We start from the raw sequence: 24,866 nt of genomic DNA, 5'->3' as shown, positions 1-24,866 counted from the left end.
CATTGATATAATGTGTTTAGATTCCGGTGTGTGTTACTCTGCCACTGTCAGTATCAGACAATAACCTGTCTGTTATTCCAATTCTGCTGTATTCTACAACTGCAGCTCCTGGGGCTGATTGGAGTCTGGTATAATAATCACAAAGGTCGGTTTCAGTGTCTCTGAGGTCATTTTAACTGCAGATAATCTGACATTAAGGGAGACAAGAGGCCCAACAAACATTTGATTATAATAGGAGGACAAAGTGTAAGGGAACAATGATATTTTAGGGTGTCTGTGTTATGGTGAGTGTCACTGGGAGGTGAGTGATAAAATACAAGTGGAAACATCATGACAGAGACACATGTGACTGACTCGGCCTGACTGAGAGCTGTTATACTTGAGGCGAGAATAATGAGGACATGGGGAACTCCAGGGATTCCTGATATCTGAGGGGAATCTGTTAGAGGAACTGAAAATAATCAGTTCCTTCTCATGGTTATCTCCAGTTCGCAAGTTACAGAGACACACAGGAAAGAGATCTGACAGCTCATCAAACCCAATGTTTAAATCTTCTGTTTGAGACACATTATGACCGAAAAGATCAAATATTAAAACCTTCGGAGAGAAACATTCAGAATGTCACAAAGATGAGTGAACTGTCCAATTAATCCCATTCACCATAACTCTGCCAATTTACCTTCTGCAAGTATTTATCCAATTCCCTTTGAAAGTTACTACTAAACCTGCTTCGAGCACCTGTCAGTTTGTGCATTCCAGATCATATCAAGTTATTGTGTAAAACATTCTCCTTATCACCCCCTCCAGTTCTGTTGTCAATTAAGTTAAATCTCTGTGTCCTCTGCTTACAGACCCTCCTGCACCGGGGAAATAGATTCTCTCCATCGACAAACCCTCGTGCTCCTGGGAGATAATTTCTCTCCATTGACACTATCATAAATCATTTGTCATTTTAAACACCTCTCCCCATTACATTCCCTGATCTAAGGTGGATAACCCATGTTTTTCCTGCCCTGAAGAATTATATGGACTCAAAATGTTAACTGTTTCTCTCTGAACAGATGCCGCCGGATCTGCTGGGTTTTTCTGCTTCTCTCCCTGTTTTTCCTTCGAAAATCAATCAGAAACTCTTCATGATTTTGAACAGCTCGATTAAATAGGAACACACAAAGCCTGAGAGAGATACAGAGGAAGGGAGAGACAGAAAGACAGAGAAAAATTGAGAAAGATTTAAAAAGCAGAAAGATGAGGAAGGTCAAAGATAAAAGCTGAGAATCAGAGGAAACAAGCAATACAGAGAGAATGCTCTGTATATAAGGGAGCAGGCTATCAGTTCCCAGCTATGGGAAGCAGAGGGAACTCAGTAACTGATCCACAGACACAGCTGGTTATATCTGCGAATGGAAACTCTGAACAGAAATAACTGGCTCATTTGTAAATGTCACCACAATGTGATCTGTGTGACTCTGCCCTAACTCTGTGGACAGATATAGGTCACATTGACAGATGTTCTCACGAGATTGTGGTCCCTGGATTTATTTTCTGCTCAGAAGTGAGATGTGAGGTTTGGAACCGGCAGCAGAGAAACAGGAAGTTGTGATGCCTGAGAATGAAACAGCCGGCGTCAGTTTGATGTTATCACCATGAACAGTCTTCCTGTCTGTGAGGGTGAACTCACCCTGACAGCATCAAGAACAACCACACAGATTGCTGCCAGTCTCAGCATTATATTCATCTCCATTCCCATTTTAAACAATAAAGGAGGTTATTTGGACTTTTAACACATTCACTGAATTGGGAGATGGACTGAGGGTCATCACTGGGAGAAATGAGGAGGAATTAGAGAACAAATGAGTTTTCCCAAAGAGGGTTATTAGAAAAGAGGAGATTTAAAGTGAGTCAGGGCCTGTCAGAGGAAGTGGGAGAGAGAAACAGAGAGGATTGAATCTCCATCAATTAGATGTTTTCTCAGACAGCGAAGAGATGAAGTGTGTTTGTGCTTTTTGAGAGAGAGGTAATGAGAGAGAGAAAACAATGAATAAGTTTAAGCAGATCTGAAATAGGAAGGTTAAATGAGTGAGTGTTTGAAAGAAAGATAGAGAGACATTAAGTGATGAAGACAGTTTCTGAGAGGAGAGAGGTGAAGTGAATGTGAGAGAGGAGCGAGGTTAGAGTGTAAGAGAGGTGGAAGGTAAGGTAAGTGTGAGTGAATGCCTGGAGAGAAAGAGAGATGTTCAGTGAGTGTGAGAGAGATGAGAGATGTTAAGTGATTGAGTTTCTGAGGGAGAGGAGATGCTAAGTGAGTGAATGTCTGAAAGAGAGGAGAGCAGGTTCACACCCAGGGGTCACTGCGAATGATCAAAATAAGATCACCCAAAAAACTACCAACAGGAAACTTCAGCTGAACACATCACTCATTCTTAAATGGTCAGTCAGGGCTCTGTTGCTGCTCAGCTTCTCTCTGTTCTGTTTCTAATGGTTAAAGGCTGATAGGAGTGAGGTTTATTTAAAAGGATAGTGTATGGGAAGCACACAACAAAACTGAGAATTTTTGGATCCACACTGCAGCTCCTTCTCTATCTGGGAATCAAATTGTTGTCTAATTGTCCCAGCAGTTAACAGGCTCCTTTGAACGTCTCCAGCTGCTACTTTGATGCAGACTTCAACCAATTTATTTTAAGCCAGTTTCTGTTCAATAAACCAGGACTGACACACACACACATTAAAATGTTTTAGACTTTTTTGCATTTTTAGTCTGGAAACCTAAACCTGCCGTTTCACTCTCAGTCAGGAATAGATCCCAGTTTTACACCAATCTTTGACAGCACGTTTCCAGCATTCACCATTGTTCTTCCTAACTCTAAACATAGTTGTAAAAGAGCTTCTGTTCCGTGTCTCGGAGCTCGGAACCATGGAAAAGAACGACTGGGACACATTTTTTTACACACCTCAGGATTCACCCACACGGGGACTTTGCTGTCAGTGAAAAGTGACGAAAAAGACCAAAGTGCTGTTTGTCCCTCTCAGTGAGCCCCTGAAGGACTGGGTCAAGAATGAAGTTCTGTTCCTACTGTGTGATCCTCCCTCAGATTGCCCTTTCTGAGCTCCAGCCTGGTGACGTTAAACACTCAAATGGAAAAGACAAAAATCTACAACAATGATTCAATCAAATGTCTATTTCACATTTATTCAGAATATCAAACCTCAACAGAAGAAAAAAGTCAGAGTGAAGATGATTCAGACCTGGATATGATTAACAGCATCGATAAGTGTAGAATCCAAACCTTGCAGTCGTTTGTGAACTCGCTGGTGTGTTAGCAGGTGGGATGACTGAACAAATCCCTTTCCACAGACATTACAGGTGAACGGCCTCTCCCCAGTGTGAACTCGCTGGTGATTCAGAAGATAAGAGAAATGAGAAAATCCCTTCCCACAGACAGAGCAGGTAAATGGCCTCTCCCCACTGTGAACTCTCTGATGTGTCAGCAGGTTGGATGACTGACTGAATCCCTTCCCACACATGGAGCAGGTGAACGGCCTCTCCCCAGTGTGAACTCGCTGGTGATTCAATAGGTTGGATGAACGAGTGAATCCCTTCCCACATACGGAGCAAGTGAATGGCCTCTCCTCACTGTGAACCTGCTGCTGTGTCAGAAGGTTGTATGAACGGGTGAATCCCTTCCCACATTCAGAGCAGGTGAACGGTCGATCCCCTGTGTGGAGTTGCTGGTGTATCAGAAGGTTGGATGAATTAATGAATCCCTTCCCACAGTCTGAGCAGGTGAAGGGCCTCTCCCCAGTGTGAATTCTCTGGTGGTTCAATAGGGCAGATGGATGGCTGAATCCCTTCCCACACACACAGCAGGTGAATGGCCTCTTCCCAGTGTGAGTATATTGGTGCGTCAGCAGATCTTTTTTATTTTTAAAGCTCTTCTCACAGTGGGAACAATTAAAAAGTTTGTTATCAGAGTGAACAAGTTGATGTGTCTGCAAGTGGGATGACTGAATGAATCCTTTCCCACACACACAGCAGGTGAACGGTCTCTCCCCAGTGTGAATACGTTGGTGCGTCAGCAGATCTTTTTTGCATTTAAAACTCTTCCCACAGTCAGAACATGGAGACAGTCTCTCATCAGTGTGAACAAGTTGGTGTGTCACAATGTCGGATGAGCGAGTGAATCCCTTCGCACACACAGGGCAGGTGAACGGCCTCTCCCCAGTGTGAACCCGTTGGTGAGTCAGAAGGTTGTATGAATGGGTGAATCCCTTCCCACAAACAGAGCAGGTGAACGGTCTCTCCCCAGTGTGACTGCGCCGATGAACTTCCAGTTGTGATGGGAAACTGAATCCCTTCCCACAATCCACACATTTCCACGGTTTCTCCATGGTGCTGGTGCCCTTGTGTTTCTCCAGGTTGGATGATCAGTTCAAGCCTCATCCACACACACAACATACACGTAGTTTCACCCTGCTGTGAACTGTGATTTTTTTTCAGGCTGTGTAACTGGTTAAAGCTCTTTCCACAGTCGGTTCACTGGAACACTCTCACTCGGGTGTGTGTTTGTCCTGCTGCTTTTCTGGTCACACTGATGTTGAATTTCTTTGCCCACAGGCAGAACAGACAAATATTGCTCCTTCCATATTCAAAGACCGATCATATTCAGCTCCGAAGGAACTGAATGACTTTGTCAGATGTGATGTTCGGTTTGAGTTTTCTGTCTGCCATTCCTTCACTTTGAATATCCTGTAAAAACAGTTTAGAAAAGTCATCACTGTCAGAACAGGATAGAAACTCTGAACAATTCTAGTCTTTCTGGAACATTTTTTCCTTTCTTGTTCCCCCAAATCTGTAAATCTCCGTCCCACACACTCTCCCTCCTCCCTGGGCTGAAATCCAAACCCATCTCACCATTTCTTTCCTCCACTCCCAGTTTTCTCCCTCCCTCTCCTCTGTCTGGGTTCAGTTCTCCAGCTCCTGTCTGCAGACTGACAATAAAATCAATGGGTCTTATTGGGGGTGTTGGGGCCTCTAGCGGGTGTTTGTGAATCCTCCCCGCCCACCTCCCAGGGTTTCCTTCCTTCCCAGAGATCAGAGTCCTCATTGATTTGAGGCCAAAGTGTAACCTCTTATTTATTGTCCCCCTCCCCCATCCTCTGATGTGAACCATCCTCCAGTGGCTGAGCCAGGATGGGGCCGTTAACCTGGGCCTGTTCCCGGGAGGGAGGGAGGGAGAAGCCCCGCAGCTGCAAACCAGGGAGCTGACAATGATTCTGAAGGGTTTGCGGATCCACAAAGTGTTTCCAAATCCTCCCAGCCACCGCCTAACGCTGACTCCGCTTCTCCGGGACAAACAAGCGCCAAGGACAGCAATGACACTGCGCATGCTCCACATCACAATGCCCGGGGACTGATTGACGGCAGCTCCGGACCAATAGGAAGAGGGGGCGGGACTGGAGGACCGAGGGGGAGCGGCTGGTCCTCCAACCAATCGGAGTGAATGAGAGGCGGGGCCTGAAGCATGCGCAGTGCGGGTAATGGCGACGGATGGACGGTTTTAACTCGGTAGCGAGATCAATACCAGGTAGAGGGCGGCGTGCGGGGAATGATAAATGGGGCGGGTGGGTGGAGAGGCTTTGTAAACATGTTGTTCAACCCCAAACCCCGGAAATGAACTTCCGGGTCCCCCCCTTTGTACCAAATGGAGCGGCAGCTTGTAGTGTTAGACCCGGGCTGACTGCCGCCATTGAGGCTGCATGTGGGAGGCCGGCAGGGATTGTGATCGGAGAGTGAAGCCCTGACGTCACAATGGAATGGGTGAGAGTGTGAGGTCACAATGGAATGGGTGGGAGTGTGAGGTCACAATGGAATGGGTGAGAGTGTGATGTCACAATGGAATGGGTGAGAGTGTGACGTCACAATGGAATGGGTGAGAGTGTGATGTCACAATGGAATGGGTGAGGGTTCCAGATGAGCTGACACTGGGCTGGAGTCGGGCGATGGCACTGACATGTGGCCTGGTGGCGCAGTGGTTAGCGCAGCTGCCTAACAGCGCCAGGGACCCCGGTTCAATTCCAGCCTCGGGTCACTGTCTGTGCAGAGTTTCTACATTCTCCCCGTGTCTGTGTGGGTTTCCTCCGGGTGTTCCGGTTTCCTTCCACAGTCTAAAGATGTGCAGGTTAGACAGATTGGCCATGATAAATTAACCCTTGGCATCAGGGGGATTAACAGGTAAATATGTGGATAGGGCCTGGATGGGATTGTTGTCGGTGCAGGCTCGATGGGCTGAATGGCCTCCTCCTACAATGTATTTTATGATTCATTACTGTTAATTAATTAATTACTTTGAATGAAGGTGGTCTTGATGATGATGTGGACGTGGTTGGAAGCTCATATTGGGATGAACTATTTCACCCTGGTTGTGAACAGCCTGGTTCAGCCTCAGACAGTAAGTAATCTCACAACACCAGGTTAAAATCCAACAGGTTAATTTGCTGGCATAAGCCACAGGATTTTGGAGCGCTGCTCTTCATCAGGTGAGTGGGAGTTCTATTCACAAACAGGGCACAGAGACACAAACTCAATTTACAAAATAATGGTTGGAATGTGAGTCTTTACAGGTAATCAAGTCTTAAAGGTACAGACAATGTGAGTGGAGAGAGGGTGAAGCACAGGTTAAAGAGATGTGTATTGTCTCCAGCCAGGACAGTTAGTGAGATTTTGCAAGCCCAGGCAATTTGTGGGGGTTACAGATAGTGTGAGTTACAGATAGTGTGACATGAACCCAAGATCCCGGTTGAGGCCATCCTCATGTGTGATTGACAGATCCGTGCTCACTGCTTCTTGCCCTGGATGCAGAGAGCTGAAAATTTCCATGCAGGCTGCCAGACAAATAAATGTCTACATTACTGGAGTAAAAATGTGTGGAATATACAGACCGAATTCACTTCATTCCCTTCAGTTGCTGCAAGTCCCCAATTTCCCCAGAATGAGAAAAGAAATGGAAAGGGGGAAACATTGATTTCCTCCCAGATGTTGTCCAGAAGAGGAAGTTTCAATCTGAAGCTCATTGGACAACTTCCGCATTGTGACGTCACAATGGAGCCTGCCTGAATCAGCGAATAGGAATCTCTCTTCCTACATCAAGAGCTGATGTTTCTTGTCCAGATGACCCTTTGTCAAAGCTCTGAAACATCAGTTCTTTTCTCTCCATACAGATGCTGCCAGACCTGCTGAGAATGGGGAGAGAGTGTGTGGGATGGAGATTTACAGCTTTTGGGGAATGAGAGAGGAAAGAATGTTCCATAGAAATTGTCTGTTCTGAATTTCTATGCTGTACTGACACTGATGACTTTTGTAAACTCGTTTTACAGGATATTGAAAGAGGAATCACAGGCCGAAATCTCGAACGTCATGTCTAGACGTGACAGAGTCATATTCCTTGGGACCTCAATATCATCGGACTTTGAATCCAGAAGGAGAAATGATTGTCCAGTCTGTCGATTTGAAAAGATTTGAAATGTCAGTGTGAGTGAAAAAGCATCAACACTCTGCCACACTTGAATGAGAGTGTTCCAATGCACTGACTAAAGAGCTTTAACCAGTTACACAGTCTGAATAAATATCACACCATTCACAGCGGGCAGAGACTGTAATCTTGTTCTGAGTGTGGGCGAAGTTTCAACTAATTGTCCAGTCAAGAGAGAGGTAAGGACACCTGCACCATGGAGAAACCATGGAAATGTGGGGACTGTGGGAAGGGATACAGAGCCCCATCTAAGCTGGAAGCTCATCGACGCAGCCACACTGGGGAGAGACCATTCACCTGCTCTCAATGTGGGAAGGGATTCACTCGATTATCCCTCCTGCAGAGACACCAGCGAGTTCACACTGGAGAGAGGCCATTTTCCTGCTCTCAATGTGAGAAGGGATTCAGTCAGTTATCCGACCTGCAGAGACACCAGCGAGTTCACACTGGGGAGAGGCCGTTCACCTGCTCTCAGTGTGGGAAGGGATTCACTCAATTATCCACCCTGCGGACACATGAACGAGTTCACACTGGGGAGAGGCCATTCACCTGCTCTCAGTGTGGGAAAGGATTCATTCTGTTATCCAGCCTGCGGATACACCAGCGAGTTCACACTGGGGAGAAACCATTCACCTGCTCTCAGTGTGGGAAGGGATTCATTCAGTTATCCAGCTTGCAGAAACACCAGCAAGTTCACACAGGAGAGAGGCCGTTCACCTGCTCTCAGTGTGGGAAGGGATTCATTCTGTTATCCCTCCTGCAGAGACACCAACGAGTTCACACTGGGGAGAGGCCATTCAACTGTTCTCAGTGTGGGAAGGGATTCACGAACTCATCCATCCTGCGGACACACGAACGAGTTCACACTGGGGAGAGACCGTTCACCTGCTCTCAGTGTGGGAAGAGATTCACTCAGTCAGCCGACCTGCAGAGACACCAGCTACGTCACACAAGGGAGAGGCCGTTCACCTGCTCTCAGTGTGGGAAGGGATTCATTCTGTTATCCAGCCTGCGAATACACCAGCGAGTTCACACTGGGGAGAAACCATTCATCTGCTCTCAGTGTGGGAAGGGATTCACTAACTCATCTGATCTGCGGACACACCAGCGAGTTCACACAGGGGAGAGGCCGTTCACCTGCTCTCAGTGTGGGAAGGGATTCACTCAGTCATCCCACCTGCAGAGACACCAGCGAGTTCACACTGGGGAGAGACCATTCAACTGTTCTCAGTGTGGGAAGGGATTCACTCAGTCATCCAACTTGCAGACACACCAGCAAGTTCACACTGGGGAGAGGCCATTCACCTGCTCTCAGTGTGGGAAGGGATTCAGAGTTTCATCCCACCTGCTGAGACACCAGCGAGTTCACGAGTGATTCCAGAGGTTGGATTCTGCTGTTATTGTTTCTGCTCTCAATTACATCCAGGACTGCATTTTGTTCATTCTCACAGGTGGTCAATGGGGAGGGTCGGAGGGTTTCTTTCTGCTGGACTGGCCGGTCTCATGACTTTGCCTCCAGTGGGCTGATGCTCTTTGAGTCCTGTTGCGAATACCTGGTTTTTAGATTTCACACGGATCACAGAGTGACAGGGTGTTAGGAAGTTATAGAGGTTTACAACATGGAAACAGGCCCTTCAGCCCAACTTGTCCATTCCGCTCAGTTTTTACCACTAAGCTAGTCCCAATTGCCCGTATTTTGCCCATATCCCTCTATACCCATCTTACCCGTGTAACTGTCTAAATGCTTTTGAAAAGACAGTATTGTACCCACCTCTACCACTGCCTCTGGCAACTCGTTCCAGACACTCACCACGACCTGAGTGAAAAACTGCCCCTCTGGACCCTTTTGTATCTCTCTCCTCTCACCTGAAACCTCAAACTAAGAACAAGAAATGTATCGATAAAATGATTAGAGAACAGAGCCAACGTTTTGAGTCTGGATGATGCTTCATGAGAGCTGTTATGAAGGGTCATCCAGGATTGAAACTTTGGCTCCATTCTTCACAGGTGCTGTCAGACCTACTGAGATTTTCCAGCATTTTGTGTTTTTGTTTCAGATTCCAGTATCTGCAGTATTTTACTCTTCTGATGAAATGATTAGTTCTGATTGGAATCCCCATGACCCTCCTTCAAAACAGAGGGAGTGGTGGCAGAAGGAGAAAAATGATAAGGATGATAAAGTCTGGGTTCTGATTCTCCGAGCCCATGTAGAATTAACAAAATGAGTGAACCAGTTTATAAAGAACAGAAGTTACCCATCCCTAACAAAAACTGATCAAATTAAAATAATTAGGTTGAGGAAGAGAACAAAAGAATTCATAGATAAAGTTTAAAATCAACTTTGTTTTGTTGTTAGAGAAGTTTTTAAAAATTATGTAAAGTGATGTAACTGTGTGCCAAGTTTCTTCTCACTCCCCACCCCTTTCGGTTCTGTAGAAAAGTTAACCCTTTCAGCAGACAGTTGATTTAGTCATGGAGTCATAGAGGTTTCCAGCTTGGAAACGGGCCCTTCAGCCCAACTTGTCCATGCCGCCCCTTTTTTAACCCCTGTGCTCATCCCAATTGTCCACGTTTGGCCCATATCCCTCGACACCCATCTTACCCATGTAACTGTCTAAACGCTTTTTAAAAGACAAAATTGTACCTGCCTCTACTACTACCTCTGGCACCTTTTTCCAGACACTCACCACCCTCTGTGTGAAACAAGTGCCCCTCTGGACCCTTCTGTATCTCTCCCCTCTCACCTTAAACCTATGCCCTCTAGTTTTAGACTCCCCTACCTTTGGGAAAAGATATTGACTATCTAGCTGATCTATGCCCCTCATTATTTTATAGACCTCTATAAGTTCACCCCTAAGCCTCCTACATTCCAGGGAAAAAGTCCCAGTCTATCCAGCCTCTCTTTATAACTCAAATCATCAAGTCCCGGTAGCATCCTAATAAATCTTTTCTGCACTCTTTCTAGTTTAATAATATCCTTTCTATCATAGGGTGACCAGAACTGTACACAGTATTCCAAGTGTGGCCTTACCAATGTCTTGTAAAACTTCAACAAGACATTCCAACTCCTGTATTCAATGTTCTGACCAACATGCAGAATGCCTTCTTCACCACTCTGTCCACCTGCAACTCCATTTTCAAGGAGCTATGTACCTGTACCCCTAGATTTCTGTTCTGTAACTCTCCCCAACACCCTACCATTAACGGAGTAAGTCCTGTCCTGGTTCGATCGCCCAAAATGTATTACCTCGCATTTATCTAAATTAAACTCCATCTGCCATTCGTCAGCCCACTGGTCCAATTGATCAAGATCGCGCTACAATCCTAGATAGCCTTCTCCACTGTCCACGATGCCACCAACTTTGGTGTCATCTGAAAACTTACTAACCATGCCTCCTACATTCTCATCCAAATCATTAATATAAATGACAAATAACAGTGGACCCAGCACCGATCCTTGAGGCACACCGCTGGTCACAGGCTCCAGTTTGAAAAACATCCTTCTACAACCACCCTCTGTCTTCTGTCATCAAGCCAGTTTTGTATCCATTTGGCTAACTCACCCTGGATTTCATTAGATTTAACCTTAAGCAACAATCTACCACGCGATACCTTGTCAAAGGCCTTTCTAAAGTCCATGTAGACAGCATCACCTGTACTGCCCTCATCTACCTTCTTGGTTACCCCTTCAAAAAACTCAATCAAATTTGTGAGACATGATTTGCCACTCACAAAGCCATGCTGACCGTCCCTAATCAGTCCTTGTGTCTCCAAATGCTTGTAGATCCTGTCTCTCAAATACCTTCTGACAACTTACAGATGTGAATCACACCGCCCTTTAGTTCCCAGGCTTTTCCCTGCAGCCCTTTTTAAACAAAGGCTCCACATTTGCCACCCTCCAATCTTTAGGCACCTCACCTGTGACTATCGATGATTCAAATATCTCTGCTAGGAGACCCGCAATTTCCTCCCTCGCCTCCCACAGTGTTCTGGGATACACTTCATCAGGTCCCGGGGATTTATCTACCTTGATGCGCTTTATGACTTCCAGCATCTCCTTCTCTGTTATAAGTACACTTCTCAAGACATCACTTTATTTCCCCAAGTTCCCTAACATCCATGCTTTTCTCAGCAATAAATAATGATGAAAAATATTCATTTATGATCTCACCCATCTCTTGTGGATCCGCACATAGATGACCTTGTTGATCCTTAAGAGGCCCTACTCTCTACCTAGTTACTCTTTGGCACTTTATGTATTTATAGAACCTCTTTGGATTATCCTTTGCCTTATCTGCCAAAACAATCTCGTGTCCCCTTTTTGCCCTCCTGATTTCTCTCTTAATTCTACTCCTACACCCTCTATATTCTTCAAGGGATCCCAGCTGCCTATGCATGTCATGTGCCTCCTTCTTCTTGATGAGGGCCTCAATATCTCGAGTCATCCAGGGTTCCTGACTTCTACCAGCCTTGCCCTTCACTCTAAGAGCAATGTGCTTATCCTGAACACTGGTTAAAACACTTTTGAAAGCCTCCCACTTTCCAGACGTCCCTTTGCCTTCCCACAGACTCCCCCAGTTAACTGTCGAAAGTTCCTGCCTGATACCATCAACATTGGCCTTGCCCTAATTTAGAATTTTAACTTTTGGACCTGACCAATCATTTTCCATAGGTATCTTAAAACTAATGGAATTATGGTCACTGGTCCCAAAGTGATCCCTCACTCACACTTCTATCACCTGCCCTTCCTTATTTCCCAAGAGGAGGTGAAGTTTTGCCCCTCTCTAGTCGGGCCATCCACATACTGAATGAGAAATTCCTCCTGAATACACTCAACAAATTTCTCCCCATCCAAGCCTCGAATACTATGTCTGTCCCAGTCAATGTTGGGAAAGTTAAAATCCCCGACTATTACCACCCTATTTTTCTTGGAACTATCTGTAATCTCCTTACATATTTGCTCCTCAATTTCCCACCGACTATTTGGGGGCCTATAGTACAACCCTATCAAAGTGATTTCCCCCTTCTTATTTCTCAGTTCACCCCTTTTGACTCAGTGGGCGAACCCTCGGATATGTCCCCTCTCAGTACTGCCGTGATGTTTTCCTGAATCAAAAGTGCAACTCCCCCTCCTTTCTTTTCTCCTGTTCTATCTTTCCTATGGCATCTTGTTTTTAACTTGTTTTTAAATCACCCAGAAACTCGTGTCTATTTTAGTTTATAATTGTGGATTTATTGGAGCCAGTTAAATGTGGAAATTTTAAGTGTAGCCTGGAGGAATTTGGAATAACTGAGAATTTTATATTGTTGTCACCTCAACCCCAGGTAAAGAACAAAGAGATTGCAGGTGGTAACGTGTTTGGGATTTTAAATTAACAAAGATTAGATGTTGCTGATAAAATGGCTTAAAAAGGGTTAAGTTATAATGAAGGATCTTGGATCTTATTTTAATCAAGGAGTTGTGAGCTTGTAGTGCTCTATCACTTTAAGAAGCTATCACTGCGAGAGAGAATGCTGAGGATTCATTGACTGAAATTTACGAGCTGTGAGAATCTGTGTGTTTCATTTGTTTTCTGTGGATGTTTGTAGATGTGTTTTATAATTGTTTTGGGCTACATTTGTTAAGTTTTATCTTTCTGGGGAATTAACCTTACCTTGAGTCTTTGATTAAAGGCATTTTTGGAAGTTTTAAAAACAGAATCACAAGAACGCTTAAGTAATTAATTTTGGTTATTGTTGTTGTAAAGCACATGCTAAGTTTCTCTGTTTGTGTATGGATGATATTTGTGGGTTGAATGCTTCAGGCTTTGAGTTTTTCTGTCTGTGATTTAAGTCAAACATTTAAAAAAGGAAGTGTAATTAATAAAATGTTTTTTTTCAAAAGTTATGAACTTGGAGCCATATTTACTGGACAGAGACATGTTTCCAGGATATTTTACTAAACATGCAGGAATTTTAATCCGGATAAAACTCACATGTGAGAATGAGAGTTTTAATTTGTAATGGTTATTTAAAATTTGGTACATATGAAATGATTCTGACCAGTCCTGTGTTGGATTGATCTTGGGTTAAACTTCCTGTCAGGTCCAAAGATTTATTCCTGACACAATTAACACAATGAAAAGGAAAATTCTGGCATTGGATACTGAAGAACAGAGTTTAAAAGGAGAGATTATTAAATAGAAATGATTCCCAGACCGTGTGGTCATTAGATTGAAACAAAGGAAGGGTGCTGACATCCATTTGAGAACTTTTAATCCACCCCTTTTCAAACTCAGTCTATGTACAAAGAAAACCCCAAGGATGGTAGATAAGGGGGTCTGGAAAACATCATGATGGGGGCACCTATCTGTTCACGAGATGCTGACAAAGCCCCATGATGCCCAGATACTAATTTAATTGCACCTCTATGTAATGTATGTAATCTATCACCATTCTGATTGGATTGTGTCCAGCTGGGATGGACTAAGTAACTGCATAAGAATTGATCATATTCTTTATTGGGTGGAGTTGCACGTGGTCAGCCCCTGTGGCTTCTCCCCGCTGGCCCAGCTCAATAAACTGTTTGTCGATTGAATCAGGTTTGAGTGTTGAATGATTCTTCTGAGTTCATTCCCCCCAACACACTGGGTACATTACCACTTCATCCATGGGAGTGGCCTGATAGGCCGTGGTCCAGACTACATGTGGCCCTTGGGGGGCCTTTCATGAATCACATGTGTTTGCTTATTGTAGATGCACATTCAAAATGCTTGGAAGCACAGATCATGAGTAATATTACAGGGCAATTAGGACTAGTTTAGTGGTAAAAACTGGGCGGCATGGACAAGTTGGGCCGAAAGGCCTGTTTCCATGCTGTAAACCTCTATGACTCGAACTACCTTTTTTGTGCCCTGAAGTTCCCACAATTGGAAAGCAGCCAGATTAGTTAAATAGACAGCCTTAATTGTGAGACAATTAAATAATAAATGATTCATTAATACATATGTTATAAAGGCTGGAAATGTAAATTTGAACACAAGTTTATAACTTAGAATTATAAACACATTAAGAATGGTTAAAATGCTGTGGGAATTATCAGATGTTCCCTTCCCATGCTGACAGAATAAAGAAAGATGAAAGGACTTGTTAACCTTGACCGGAGGGAATGAATCGGCTCCTGTTCAAGATGTCTCACCATTGAATGACTGATGTGAACCAATTATCGGTTGACCCAATTATCAGGCTACCCCAAGCTAAGAGATATCGTCTGAGAGAAAGATATGTCTTAAAATTAAGACAATATGTGCAATTAGCTAAAAACCAAATCAATTGCATTCTTGACAAGTTATAGACCAATTCACTAATTCCTAACAATTAGCTGAGCTGGGCTTTCTACATTTTGAAAGTATAAAAAAGGGATTCGAGAAACCAATTCAGTAAAAGTGTTTAAAAGTTAACTTTTTTTATCGTTTGTTTATTAATGTCACACATAGACTTACATTAACATTGCAATGAAGTTACTCTGAAAATCCCCCAGTCGCCACACTCTGGTGCCTGTTCGGGTAAACTGAGGGAGAATTTAGCATGGCCAATGTACCCAACCAGCACGTCTTTCGGACTGTGGGAGGAAACTGGAGCACCCGGAGGAAACCTGCACAGACACGGGGAGAATGGGCGAACTCCGCACAGCCAGTGACCCAAGCCAGGACTCGAACCCTCTGCTGTGAGGCAGCAGTGCCTCACACTGTGCCCGACAGAGAGACGTTGAGAGCTGTTAGTTTTTCAAGTTATCCACGTTTTCAGAGCCATCACTTCATGTCCTGGTTTGAGAAGGATGGAGAAGTTAAAGTTCAGCTTTCCTCCTTTTGCTGTTGATCCATACTTTGCTTTTTTATCTTTCTAACTTGTTACATTTTTAATGGTTCATAAACTTTCTGAATTCACCGTTTAAAATATCCTTTCTTGCCATATGGTTAAGTCACTGGAACCTGGTGTGATTTATGATTAGAACAAAGAACAGTACAGCACAGGAAACAGGCCCTTCGGCCCTCCAAGCTTGTGCCGCTCCTTGGTCCAACTAGACCAATCATTTGTATCCCTCCATTCCCAGGCTGCTCATGTGAGGTTATTGTAAACAAGAGAACCCCCATAAATCTTAGTTCAAATAAATCAAAGTTCTTATAAATGGAATGTTATCCTTTATTCTGAGAGAAATTGAACATAGAAGTAAAGATGTTCTGCTTCAGTTGTGCAGGGCGTTGCTGAGATTGCACCTTGAACACAGGGTACAATTTTGTCTCCTATTAAACAAAGGATATAAATGCATTGGAAGCAGTTCAGAGGAGGTTCACAAGATTGATTCCCAATCCAGTAGTGTGAAACATTAACACTGTTTCTCTCTCCACAGATGCTGCAAGACGTGTTGTGTTTTTCCAGCTCTTTCTGTATTTATTTTAGATCTACCTGTCGTGGTCGGAAAAACACTATTTACTATCCAGGATAAAATAAATGTCCTTTCAGTGGAAATGTGCTCTCCCAGGCTCAAAGAGCATCAGCGAACTAGAAGTAAAGTCGTGAGTCCAGCCAGTCCAACAGAAAGAAACCCTCCGACCCTCCCACTTCACCAACTGTCAGAATGAACATGGTTCAGTCCTGGATGTGATTAACAGCAGCAAGAACAGCAGAATCCAACCCCTGTCATCATTTGTGAACTCGCTGGTGTTCCCGCAGGCTGGATGACTGAGTGAATCCTTTCCCACACACACAGCAGGTGAACGGTCTCTCCCCAGTGTGAACTCGCTGGTGTTCCCGCAGGCTGGATGACTGAGTGAATCCCTTCCCACACACACAGCAGGTGAACGGTCTCTCCCCAGTGTGAACTCCCTGGTGTTCCCGTAGGTGGGATGACGTTCTAAATCTCTTTGTGCAGTGAGAGCAGCTGAACGGTCTCTCCTCAGTGTGAATGCACTGGTGGATCATCACATCCCGAGAACTTTTGAAACCACTTTCACAATCCGAGCATTTAAAGGGTGTCTCATTGATGTGAGTGAGATTGTGGTTCTGCAGGCTGGATGAATGAGTGAATTCCTTCCCACACACAGAGCAGGGGAACGGTCTCTCCCTGGTGTGAACTCACGGTGTGATCACACGGGTTGGATTCTGCTGTTATTGTTCCTGCTCTCAGTTACATCCAGGATTGCATTTTGTTCATTCTCACAGTTGGTCAATGGGGAGGGTTTCTTTCTGCTGGACTGGCTGGTCTCACAAAGTTTGCCTCCAGTGGGCTGATGCTCTTTGAGACTTGTTGTGAATACCTGGTTTCAGATTTCACAAGGATCACAGAGTGAGAGGGAGTGAGGAAGGTAAGAGATCTTTAGTCAGCATTTCTGTCTAAAACCCCTCAAATACCCATCCAATTTCCTTTGTAATTGTTTATTGTCTCCACTTCCTCCACCCTCGTAGGCAGCGAGTTCCAGGTCATTACCATTCACAGCATCAAAATATTCTTCCTCCCATCCCCTCCTGCATCTCTGACCCAAAACCATAAATCTCTGACCCCTCATCCTTGGCCCATCAGCTAATGGGAACAGCTTTTCTTTGTCCACCTTATCTAAACCTGTCAGAATCTTGTCCACCTCTATCAAATCTCCCCTCAACCTCCTTTGCTCCAAGGGGAACAACCCCAGCCTGACATTGACAATAAAGAACAAACTAACAGAATATGTTAATACCTGAAATCAAATGGGAATGTTTAATTTCTGTTTTAAAGATATTGTGAATATACTTTCCTGGACAATAAAGGAATTGGAATAATTCACCTTGGATGTGGTTGAATGGAATATATCAATCTGGTATCCACCTACAGTCCAAGTGCAAGTCTGGAATGTGTAGCTGGGATGAATAAGTTGATCACTTTCTCTGGGTGATATTTACATCTTTGTCCACATTAAAAAATCCACATTTGAAAGCCCGGCCACTACATGAAATAGTAGGGGGAGATAAGAAAGACAGACACTCACTTTGATCTTTTCATCCGCGCATCTGAGAGTTAACAATGTGTGACATGATTTTGGGATACCGGAGTGAGTGTACAGATGTGATTTGTTCCATGTGAAAAATAGCAAGCCTAAATTCATGGTGAGATGGAGTGAAGAGCGGGTCCCAAACACACACAGCTACTTGAGACACAGCAGGAGATGAAATGGTTCATGTGGCCAGGGGATTGAGACATCATTGTGACATCATCAAGGCATTGACACTCCAGAGAGAAACTGAGTTCAAAACAATCAGGATCCAATTAAACACACTGCACATGCTCACAAAGTGAGGAAAATTAAAGTAAAATGGATAATCTATTCATCGAGATGGAAAGAAGCTGGTGCAGAATGTAGTGTTACAGTCAGAGCGAGGGTGCAGAAAAAGATCAACTGAATGTGAGGTAGGTCCATTCAAAAGTCTGATGGCAGCAGGGAGGAAGCTGCTCTTCAGTCAGTTGGTACATGTCCTGATTTTTGTGTCTTTTTCCTGACAGAAGAAGGTGGAAGAGAGAATGTCTGGGGTGGGTGGGGTCCTTAATTATGCTGGCTGCTTTGTGGAGGCAGCGGGAAGTGTAGACAGAGTCAATGGATGGGAGGCTGGTTTGCGTGATGGACTGGGTTTTGTTCACGACCTTTGTAGTTTATTGCGGTCTTGGACAGAGCAGGAGCCATACCAAGCTGTGATACAACCAAAAAGAATGCTTTCTTTGGTGAATCTGTAGAAGTTGGTGAGAGTCATAGCTGATGTGCTAAATTTCCTTAGTCTTCTGAGAAAGTAGAGGCGTTGGTGGGCTTAACTATAGTGTCGGCATGGGGGGGACCAGGACAGGTTGTTGGTGATTGGGACACCTAAAAACATGAAGCTCTCGACCATTTCTGTATCGTCCCCATTGAAGTAGACAGTGACATGTTCTCCTTTACGCTTCCTGAAACCAATGTCAGTCTCCTTCATTTTGTTGGTATTGAGGGAGAGATTATTGCCGCCGCACCAGTTCACCAGATTCTCTATCTCATTCCTGTCTCCGTCTCATCAGTTCCCAAGAGCTTTTGAAGCCGCACCCACATTCGGAGAATTTAAAGGATCTCTGCAGAGTGTGAGTGATGTTCTGTCTGTGCAGTCTGGATAACCGAGTAAATCCTTTCACACTCACTGAGCAGGTAAATGGTCTCTCCCCGGTGTGAACTCACTGGTGTTCCTGCAGGTTGGATGACCATTTAAATCTCTTTGTGCAGTGAGAGTGCGCTGGTGGGACACCAATTAGCCAGAGCTTTTGAAGCCACGCCCACACACAGAGCAGCTGAACTGTCTCTCCCCTGTGTAAATGCGCTGGTTGATCATCAGTTCCTGAGAGGTTTTGAGTCCGGCCTCTCAGTCAGAGCATTTAAAGGGTCTCTCCTTGGTGTGAGTAACATTGTGTCTCAGCAAGCTGGATGACTGAGTGAATCCCTTTCCACACACACAGCAGGGGAATGGTTTCTCCCCAGTGTGAACTCGCTGGTGTATCCGCAGTGTGGATGACCTTTTAAATCTCTTTGTGCAGTGAGAGCAGCTGAACGGTCTCTCCTCAGTGTGAACTCGCTGGTGAATCAACAGTTCATGAGAGCTTTCAAAACCAGTCCCACAGTCAGTGCATTGAAAGGGTCTCTCCTGGGTGTGAGTGCTTTTGTGCTTCAGCAGGCTGGACAACTGAGTGAATCCTTTCCCACACACACAGCAGGGGAATGGTTTCTCCCCAGTGTGAACTCGCTGGTGTTTCCGCAGATTGGATGAACTTTTAAATCTCTTTGTGCAGTGAGAGCAGCTGAAGGGTCTCTCCTCAGTGTGAATGCGCTGGTGAATCATCAGATCTGCAGCACTTTTGAAGCCACGCCCACAGTCAGAGCATTTAAAAGGTCTCTCATTGCTGTGAGTGACTTTGTGTGTTGTCAGACCAGATGACTGAGTGAATCCCTTCCCACACACAGAGCAAGTGAATGGCCTCTTCCCAGTGTGAACTCGCTGGTGTACCCGCAGATTGGATGAGGTTTTGAACCTCTTTGTGCAGTGAGAACAGCTGAACGGTCTCTCCTCAGTGTGAATGCGCTGGTGGATATTCAGATCCGCAGCACTTTTGAAGCCACTCCCACAGTCAGAGCATTTAAAGGGTCTCTCATTGCTGTGAGTGACTTTGTGATTCTGTAGGTGGGATGACTGAGTGAATCCCTTCCCACACACACGGCAGGTGAATGGTCTCTCCCCAGTATGAACTCGCTGGTGTGTCTGCAGGTGGGATGACCGATTGAATCCCTTCCCACACACAGAGCAGGTGAACAGTCCCTCTGCAGTGTGAAAGCGTTTGTGGGACATCAGTTCACCAGAGCTTTTGAAGCCTCTCCCACAGTCAGAGCATTTAAAGGGTCTCTCCTGGGTGTGGGTGACTTTGTGTTTCAGCAGGCTGGATAATTGAGTGAATCCCTTCCCACACACAGAGCAGGTGAACGGTCTCTCCCCGGTGTGAACTCGCTGGTGTTGCTGCAGGTTGGATGATGTTCTGAATGTCTTTGTGCAGTGAGAGCAGCTGAACGGTCTCTCCTCAGTGTGAATGCGCTCGTGCTCTCTCAGATCCGCAGCACGTTTGAAGTCGCTTCCACAGTCAGAGCATTTAAAGGGTCTCTCATTGCTGTGAGTGACTTTGTGTCTGAGCAGGTGGGACAACTGAATGTATCCCTTCCCACACACAGAGCAGGTGAATGGCCTCTCCCCGGTGTGACTGCGTCGATGGATTTCCAGGTCACAGGGGGCTCTGTATCTCTTCCCACAGTCCCCACATTTCCACCGTTTCTCCATGGTGCGGGTGTCCTTGTGACTCTCCAGGTTAAACAGTCAGTTAAATCTCACACAGAACACGGGTACAGTCTCTCCCGCTGTGAATGCTGTGATGTATTTTCAGGCTGTGTAACTGGTTAAAGCTCTTTCCACACTCAGTGCACTGGAACACTGTCACTCGGGTGTATCAGTGCCTTGGTGCTTTTCCAGTCACATTGATATTAAAGACCTGTTTTCGCAGACAGAACAGAGAAACATTTCTCCTTCTAGATTCAAAGGCCGATAATATTCAGGTCCGATGAATTGAGTGAGGGTGTCAGATGCTGGTGTGATGTTTGTTTCAAGATTTTGGTCTGTTAATCCTCACCTTCTCATATCCTGTAAACGAGTTTGAAAAATTCATCAATGTCAGCACAGGATAGAAATTCAGAACAGACAATTCTAGTTTCTATGGAACATTCTTTCCTCTCTCATTCCCCAAAAGCTGTAAATCTCCATCCCACACACTCTCCCTCCATTCTCACTCTGCTGTATCTAATATTCACCCTCCCAATTCTCCTGAAGGTGCTGATTGAGGCTGATTGACAGATCCATGCTCACTGCTTCCTGTCCTGGACACAGAGAGCTGAAAATCTCCATGCAGGCTGCCAGACAGATATATGTCTATCTGACTGGACTAACAATGTGTGGAATGTCCAGACTGGACTCACTTCCTTTCCCTTCAGTTGCTGCAAGTCCCCAATTTCCCCCAGAATGAGAAAAGAAATGGAAAGGGGGAGAAAAGAAAGTGTTTTACTCACAGAGGTTGGCGACAGGAGGAAGTTTCCACTCCCCCAAGGTCAGGGGGTGGGATCTCCGCCGCGCGGACCCGGGAGCCCCGCCCCCACCCATTGTTCCCCTCCCCCTCGAGCCAAGGTTTCCAGGCAACCGGCTGGTGGCTCCGGCCACCAGTGATCTCCCCCTTCCCCGGGACTGCGCATGTCCAAGGGAGAGGGGAAGCTGCGCATGTGCGGGGGAGTGCCCACCCCCTGACCTGTTTGCTGAGGTGTTGACCAATGGGGGAGTTGGAGGACCTGAAGGACTCTGGACCTCCAGCCAATCAGAGCTCCCCCTTTGTCTGAATGCGGAAGTGGACAATGAGCTTGTTCAGCTGCTCGTTCCTGCCCAGCAAAGCTGCTGCTGCTTCTCTCTGAATTAAGATTGAGCTTCAGACAGACTCAGACTTCTCCAGTCATCAACATCTGTGAGTAAAACACTTTCTTTTCTCTTCTCATTCTGGAGTAATTTTTAACTTCCAGGTCACCACTCGCTGCCGCAATGCAGATCTTCCTCACATTCTTCATGTATCTGTATCCAGGTAATACAGTGTATTACACACATCATCAGCCTGCTTTATGTCCAAATGTAAAACTTTAATGTGACTGTCAGCTTGAAGATTTTCAGCTGTTTCCAGGACAGGAAGCTGTGAGCATGGATCTGTCAATCAGCCTCAATCAGCACCTTCAGGAGAATTGGGAGGGTGAATATTAGATACAGCAGAGTGAGAATGGAGGGAGAGTGTGTGGGATGGAGATTTACAGCTTTTGGGGAATGAGAGAGGAAAGAATATTCCATAGAAACTAGAATTGTCTGTTTTGAATTTCTATCCTGTATTGAAATGATGAATTTTGTTAACTCCTTTTACAGGATATCAGAAGGTGAGGATTTCACAGACAGAAATCTCAAATCAAACATCACGTCAACATCTGACAAACTCACTCAATTCATCGGGACCTGAATGATATCGGCCTTTGAACCCAGAAGGGGAAATGTTTCTCTGTTCTGCCTGCTTTAGCAGTCTTTAAACATCAGCGTGACTGGAACAGGACTGACACACACACACACACACACACACACACACGCACACACACAATCAACTGAGATTTTCCCGTGCATTGACTGTGGAAAGAGCCTCCCAGTTACACGGCCGTAAACAATATTGCACCATCACAGCAGGGCACCATAATCTTGTTCTGTGTGAGACTTCAACTGATGGTCAAACCTGGAGCAACACAAGGATACCTGCACCATGGAGAAACCGTGGAAATGTGGGGACTGTGGGAAGGGTTGCAAAACCCCCTCTGAGCTGCAAACCCATCGACGTATTCACACTGGAGAGAAGCCGTACACCTGTTCTGTGTGTGGGAAGGGATTCACTCGGTTATATCATCTGCAGCGACATCAACTGGTTCACACTGGAGAAAGAGCGTTCATCTGCTTTGAGTGTGGGAACGGATTCGCTCATTTACCCGAGCTGCAGAGACACCAGCGTGTTCACACTGGAGAGAGACCATTCACCTGCTTGGTGTGTGGGAAAGGATTTATGCAGTTATCCAACCTGTCAAAACACAAAGTCACTCACAGCAATGAGAAACCCTTTAAATGCTCTGACTGTGGAAGTGGTTTCAAAAGCTCTCGGGAATTGATGATCCACCAGCGGATTCACACTGGGGAGAGACCGTTCAGCTGCTCTCACTGCACAAAGACACTTAGAACGTTATCTCACCTGCGGGAGCACCAGCGAATTCACACCAGGGAGAGACCGTTCACCTGCTCTGTGTGTGGGAAGGGATTCACTCATTCATCCAGCCTGCTGAGTCACAATCTCACTCACACCCAGGAGAGACCCTTTAAATGCTCTGCCTGTGGAAGTAGTTTCAAACGTTCTGGGGATCTGATGATCCACCAGCGCATTCACACTGAGGAGAGACCGTTCAGCTGCTCTCACTGCACAAAGAAATTTAGAACGTCATCCAACCTGCAGGAACACCAGCGAGTTCACACTGGGGAGAGACCGTTCACCTGCTGTGTGTGTGGGAAGGGATTCACTCAGTCATCCAGCCTGCGGAGACACCAGCGAGTTCACAAGTGATGACAGAGGTTGGATTCTGCTGGTATTGCTGCTGTTAATCACATCCAGGACTGAACCATGTTCATTCTGACAGTAGGTGAAGTGGGAGGGTCGGAGGGTTTCTTTCTGCTGGACTGGCCGGTCTCACAACTTTGCTTCCAGTGGGCTGATGCTCTTTGAGCCTGGGAGAGCACATTTCCTCTGAAATGATCCACAAAAGCTGATGAAGGACATGTATTTTATCCTGGATAGTAAATAGTGTTTTTCCTACCACAACAGGTAGATCTGAAATAAATACAGAAAGGACTGGACTGAGAAAAGGTCTGGCAGCATCTATGGAGAGAGAAACAGAGTTAACATTTCACACTACTGGATGGGAATCAATCTAGTAAACCTCCTCTGAACTGCTTCCATAGTATTTATAAAATGGGGCAGCACGGCAGCACAGTGGTTAGCACTGCTGCCTCACAGCGCCAGGGACCCAAGTTCAATTCCTGGGTCCCTGGTCCGATTCACTGTCTGTGTGGAGTTTGGACATTCTCCCCGTGTCTGCGTGGGTTTCCTGCGGGTGCTCCAGTTTCCTCCCACAGTCCAAAGATGTGCGGGTTAGGTTGATTGGCTATGCTAAATTGACCCTTGTGTGAGGGGGATTAGCAGAATAAATGTGTGGGGTTATGGGAATAGGGCCTGGATGGGATGGTGTTTGGTACAGACTCAGTGGACAGAACGGCCTCTGTCTGTGCTGTAGGGATCCTACAATCCTTTGTTTAATTGGAGACAAAACTGCACCCAGTGTTCAAGATGCAGTTTCAGCAACGCCCTGTATAACTGAAGCATAATATCTACTTCTCTGTTCAATTTCTCTCAGAATAAAGGATAGCATTCCATTTGTGAGAACTTTGATTTATTTGAACTAAGATTTATGGGGTTCTCTTGTTTACAATAACTCCATAACTGTCAATCACACCAGGTTCCAGTGACTTAACCATGTGGCTCGAAAGAATACTTTAAACGGTGATTCAGTAAGTTTATTAACCATTAAAAATGTAACAAGTCAAAGATAAAAAAGGACAGTATCGATTAACAGTAAAAGGAGAAAGTTTAGCTTTAACAATTGAACATCTGAACTTATGAAAGGTTATGGGGAGAAGGCAAGAACATGGGGATGAGGAGCATATCAGCCATGATCGAATGACGGAGCAGACTCGATGGGCCAAATGGCCTAATTCTGCTCCTATATCTTATGAACAGACTTCTCTCTATCCTTCTCAGACCAGGACATGAAGTGATGGCTCCGAAAACATGGATAGCTTGTAAAATCAACAGCTCCCAACACCTCTCTGTAGGGCACAGTGGTTTGCACTGCTGCCTCACAGCGCCGGGACCTGGGTTCGACTCCCGACTTGAATCACAGTATGCACATTCTCCTCGTGTCTGCGTGGGTTCCCTCCGGGTGCTCCGGTTTCCTCCCACAGCCCGAAAGACATGCTGGTTAGGTGCATTGGCCATGCTAAATTCTCCCTCCGTGTACCCGAACAGGCACCTTCGTGTGGCGACTCGGGGATTTTCACAGTAACTTCATTGCAATGTTAACGTAAGCCGACTTGTGACACGAATAAATGAAG

General features: G+C 45.4%; 4 protein-coding genes across 6 annotated transcripts in view; 2 read left to right on the top strand and 2 right to left on the bottom strand.

The window, feature by feature from the left end:
* Positions 1-3,163: 3,163 nt before the first annotated feature.
* On the bottom strand, positions 3,164-5,369 carry LOC144485881 (uncharacterized). 3 transcript variants are annotated; one of them, XM_078203958.1, is made up of 2 exons: positions 4,910-5,349; positions 3,164-4,744 (listed from the first exon to the last, which is right to left on the bottom strand). In XM_078203958.1, exon 2 carries the CDS (start codon positions 4,384-4,386, stop codon positions 3,238-3,240), a length of 1,149 nt encoding a protein of 382 aa, XP_078060084.1. In that variant the 5' UTR covers positions 4,387-4,744; positions 4,910-5,349; the 3' UTR covers positions 3,164-3,237. The 3 variants fall into 3 exon arrangements, with proteins under 3 accessions (XP_078060084.1, XP_078060083.1, XP_078060085.1); XM_078203957.1 differs by having other exon boundaries at positions 3,169-4,744; positions 5,253-5,369; XM_078203959.1 differs by having other exon boundaries at positions 3,169-4,744; positions 5,265-5,357.
* A 2,298-nt stretch (positions 5,370-7,667) lies between these two features.
* LOC144485880 (uncharacterized) lies at positions 7,668-9,001 on the top strand. The gene has a single exon (XM_078203955.1). The coding sequence runs from the start codon at positions 7,723-7,725 to the stop codon at positions 8,899-8,901; it is 1,179 nt and encodes a 392-aa protein (XP_078060081.1). The 5' UTR covers positions 7,668-7,722; the 3' UTR covers positions 8,902-9,001.
* Positions 9,002-18,903: 9,902 nt separating this feature from the next.
* The window catches only part of LOC144485887 (uncharacterized), a 28,662-nt gene continuing 22,699 nt past the window's right edge, over positions 18,904-24,866 (bottom strand). Inside the window, exons 5-7 of the mRNA XM_078203964.1 lie at positions 20,719-20,729; positions 19,731-20,169; positions 18,904-19,580 (exon numbers count right to left, since the gene is read on the bottom strand). Coding sequence (XP_078060090.1) covers positions 18,915-19,580; positions 19,731-20,169; positions 20,719-20,729 — 1,116 coding nt within the window. The 3' untranslated portion in view covers positions 18,904-18,914. The remainder of the gene's footprint in view (positions 19,581-19,730; positions 20,170-20,718; positions 20,730-24,866) is intronic.
* On the top strand, positions 21,486-24,163 carry LOC144485882 (uncharacterized). The gene is made up of 2 exons (XM_078203960.1): positions 21,486-21,594; positions 22,038-24,163. Exon 2 carries the CDS (start codon positions 22,420-22,422, stop codon positions 23,260-23,262), a length of 843 nt encoding a protein of 280 aa, XP_078060086.1. The 5' UTR covers positions 21,486-21,594; positions 22,038-22,419; the 3' UTR covers positions 23,263-24,163.

This window comes from Mustelus asterias, unplaced genomic scaffold (genome assembly GCF_964213995.1).
Source record: "Mustelus asterias unplaced genomic scaffold, sMusAst1.hap1.1 HAP1_SCAFFOLD_243, whole genome shotgun sequence".
Classification (NCBI taxonomy): domain Eukaryota; kingdom Metazoa; phylum Chordata; class Chondrichthyes; order Carcharhiniformes; family Triakidae; genus Mustelus; species Mustelus asterias.
This window is presented reverse-complemented; position numbering and strand designations above follow the sequence as displayed.

Coding starts and splice junctions, on each gene's coding strand:
- LOC144485881 (XM_078203957.1), bottom strand. CDS start 4,386: ATGGAGAAACCGTGGAAATGTGTGGATTGTGGGAAGGGATTCAGTTTC.
- LOC144485880 (XM_078203955.1), top strand. CDS start 7,723: ATGGAGAAACCATGGAAATGTGGGGACTGTGGGAAGGGATACAGAGCC.
- LOC144485882 (XM_078203960.1), top strand. CDS start 22,420: ATGGAGAAACCGTGGAAATGTGGGGACTGTGGGAAGGGTTGCAAAACC.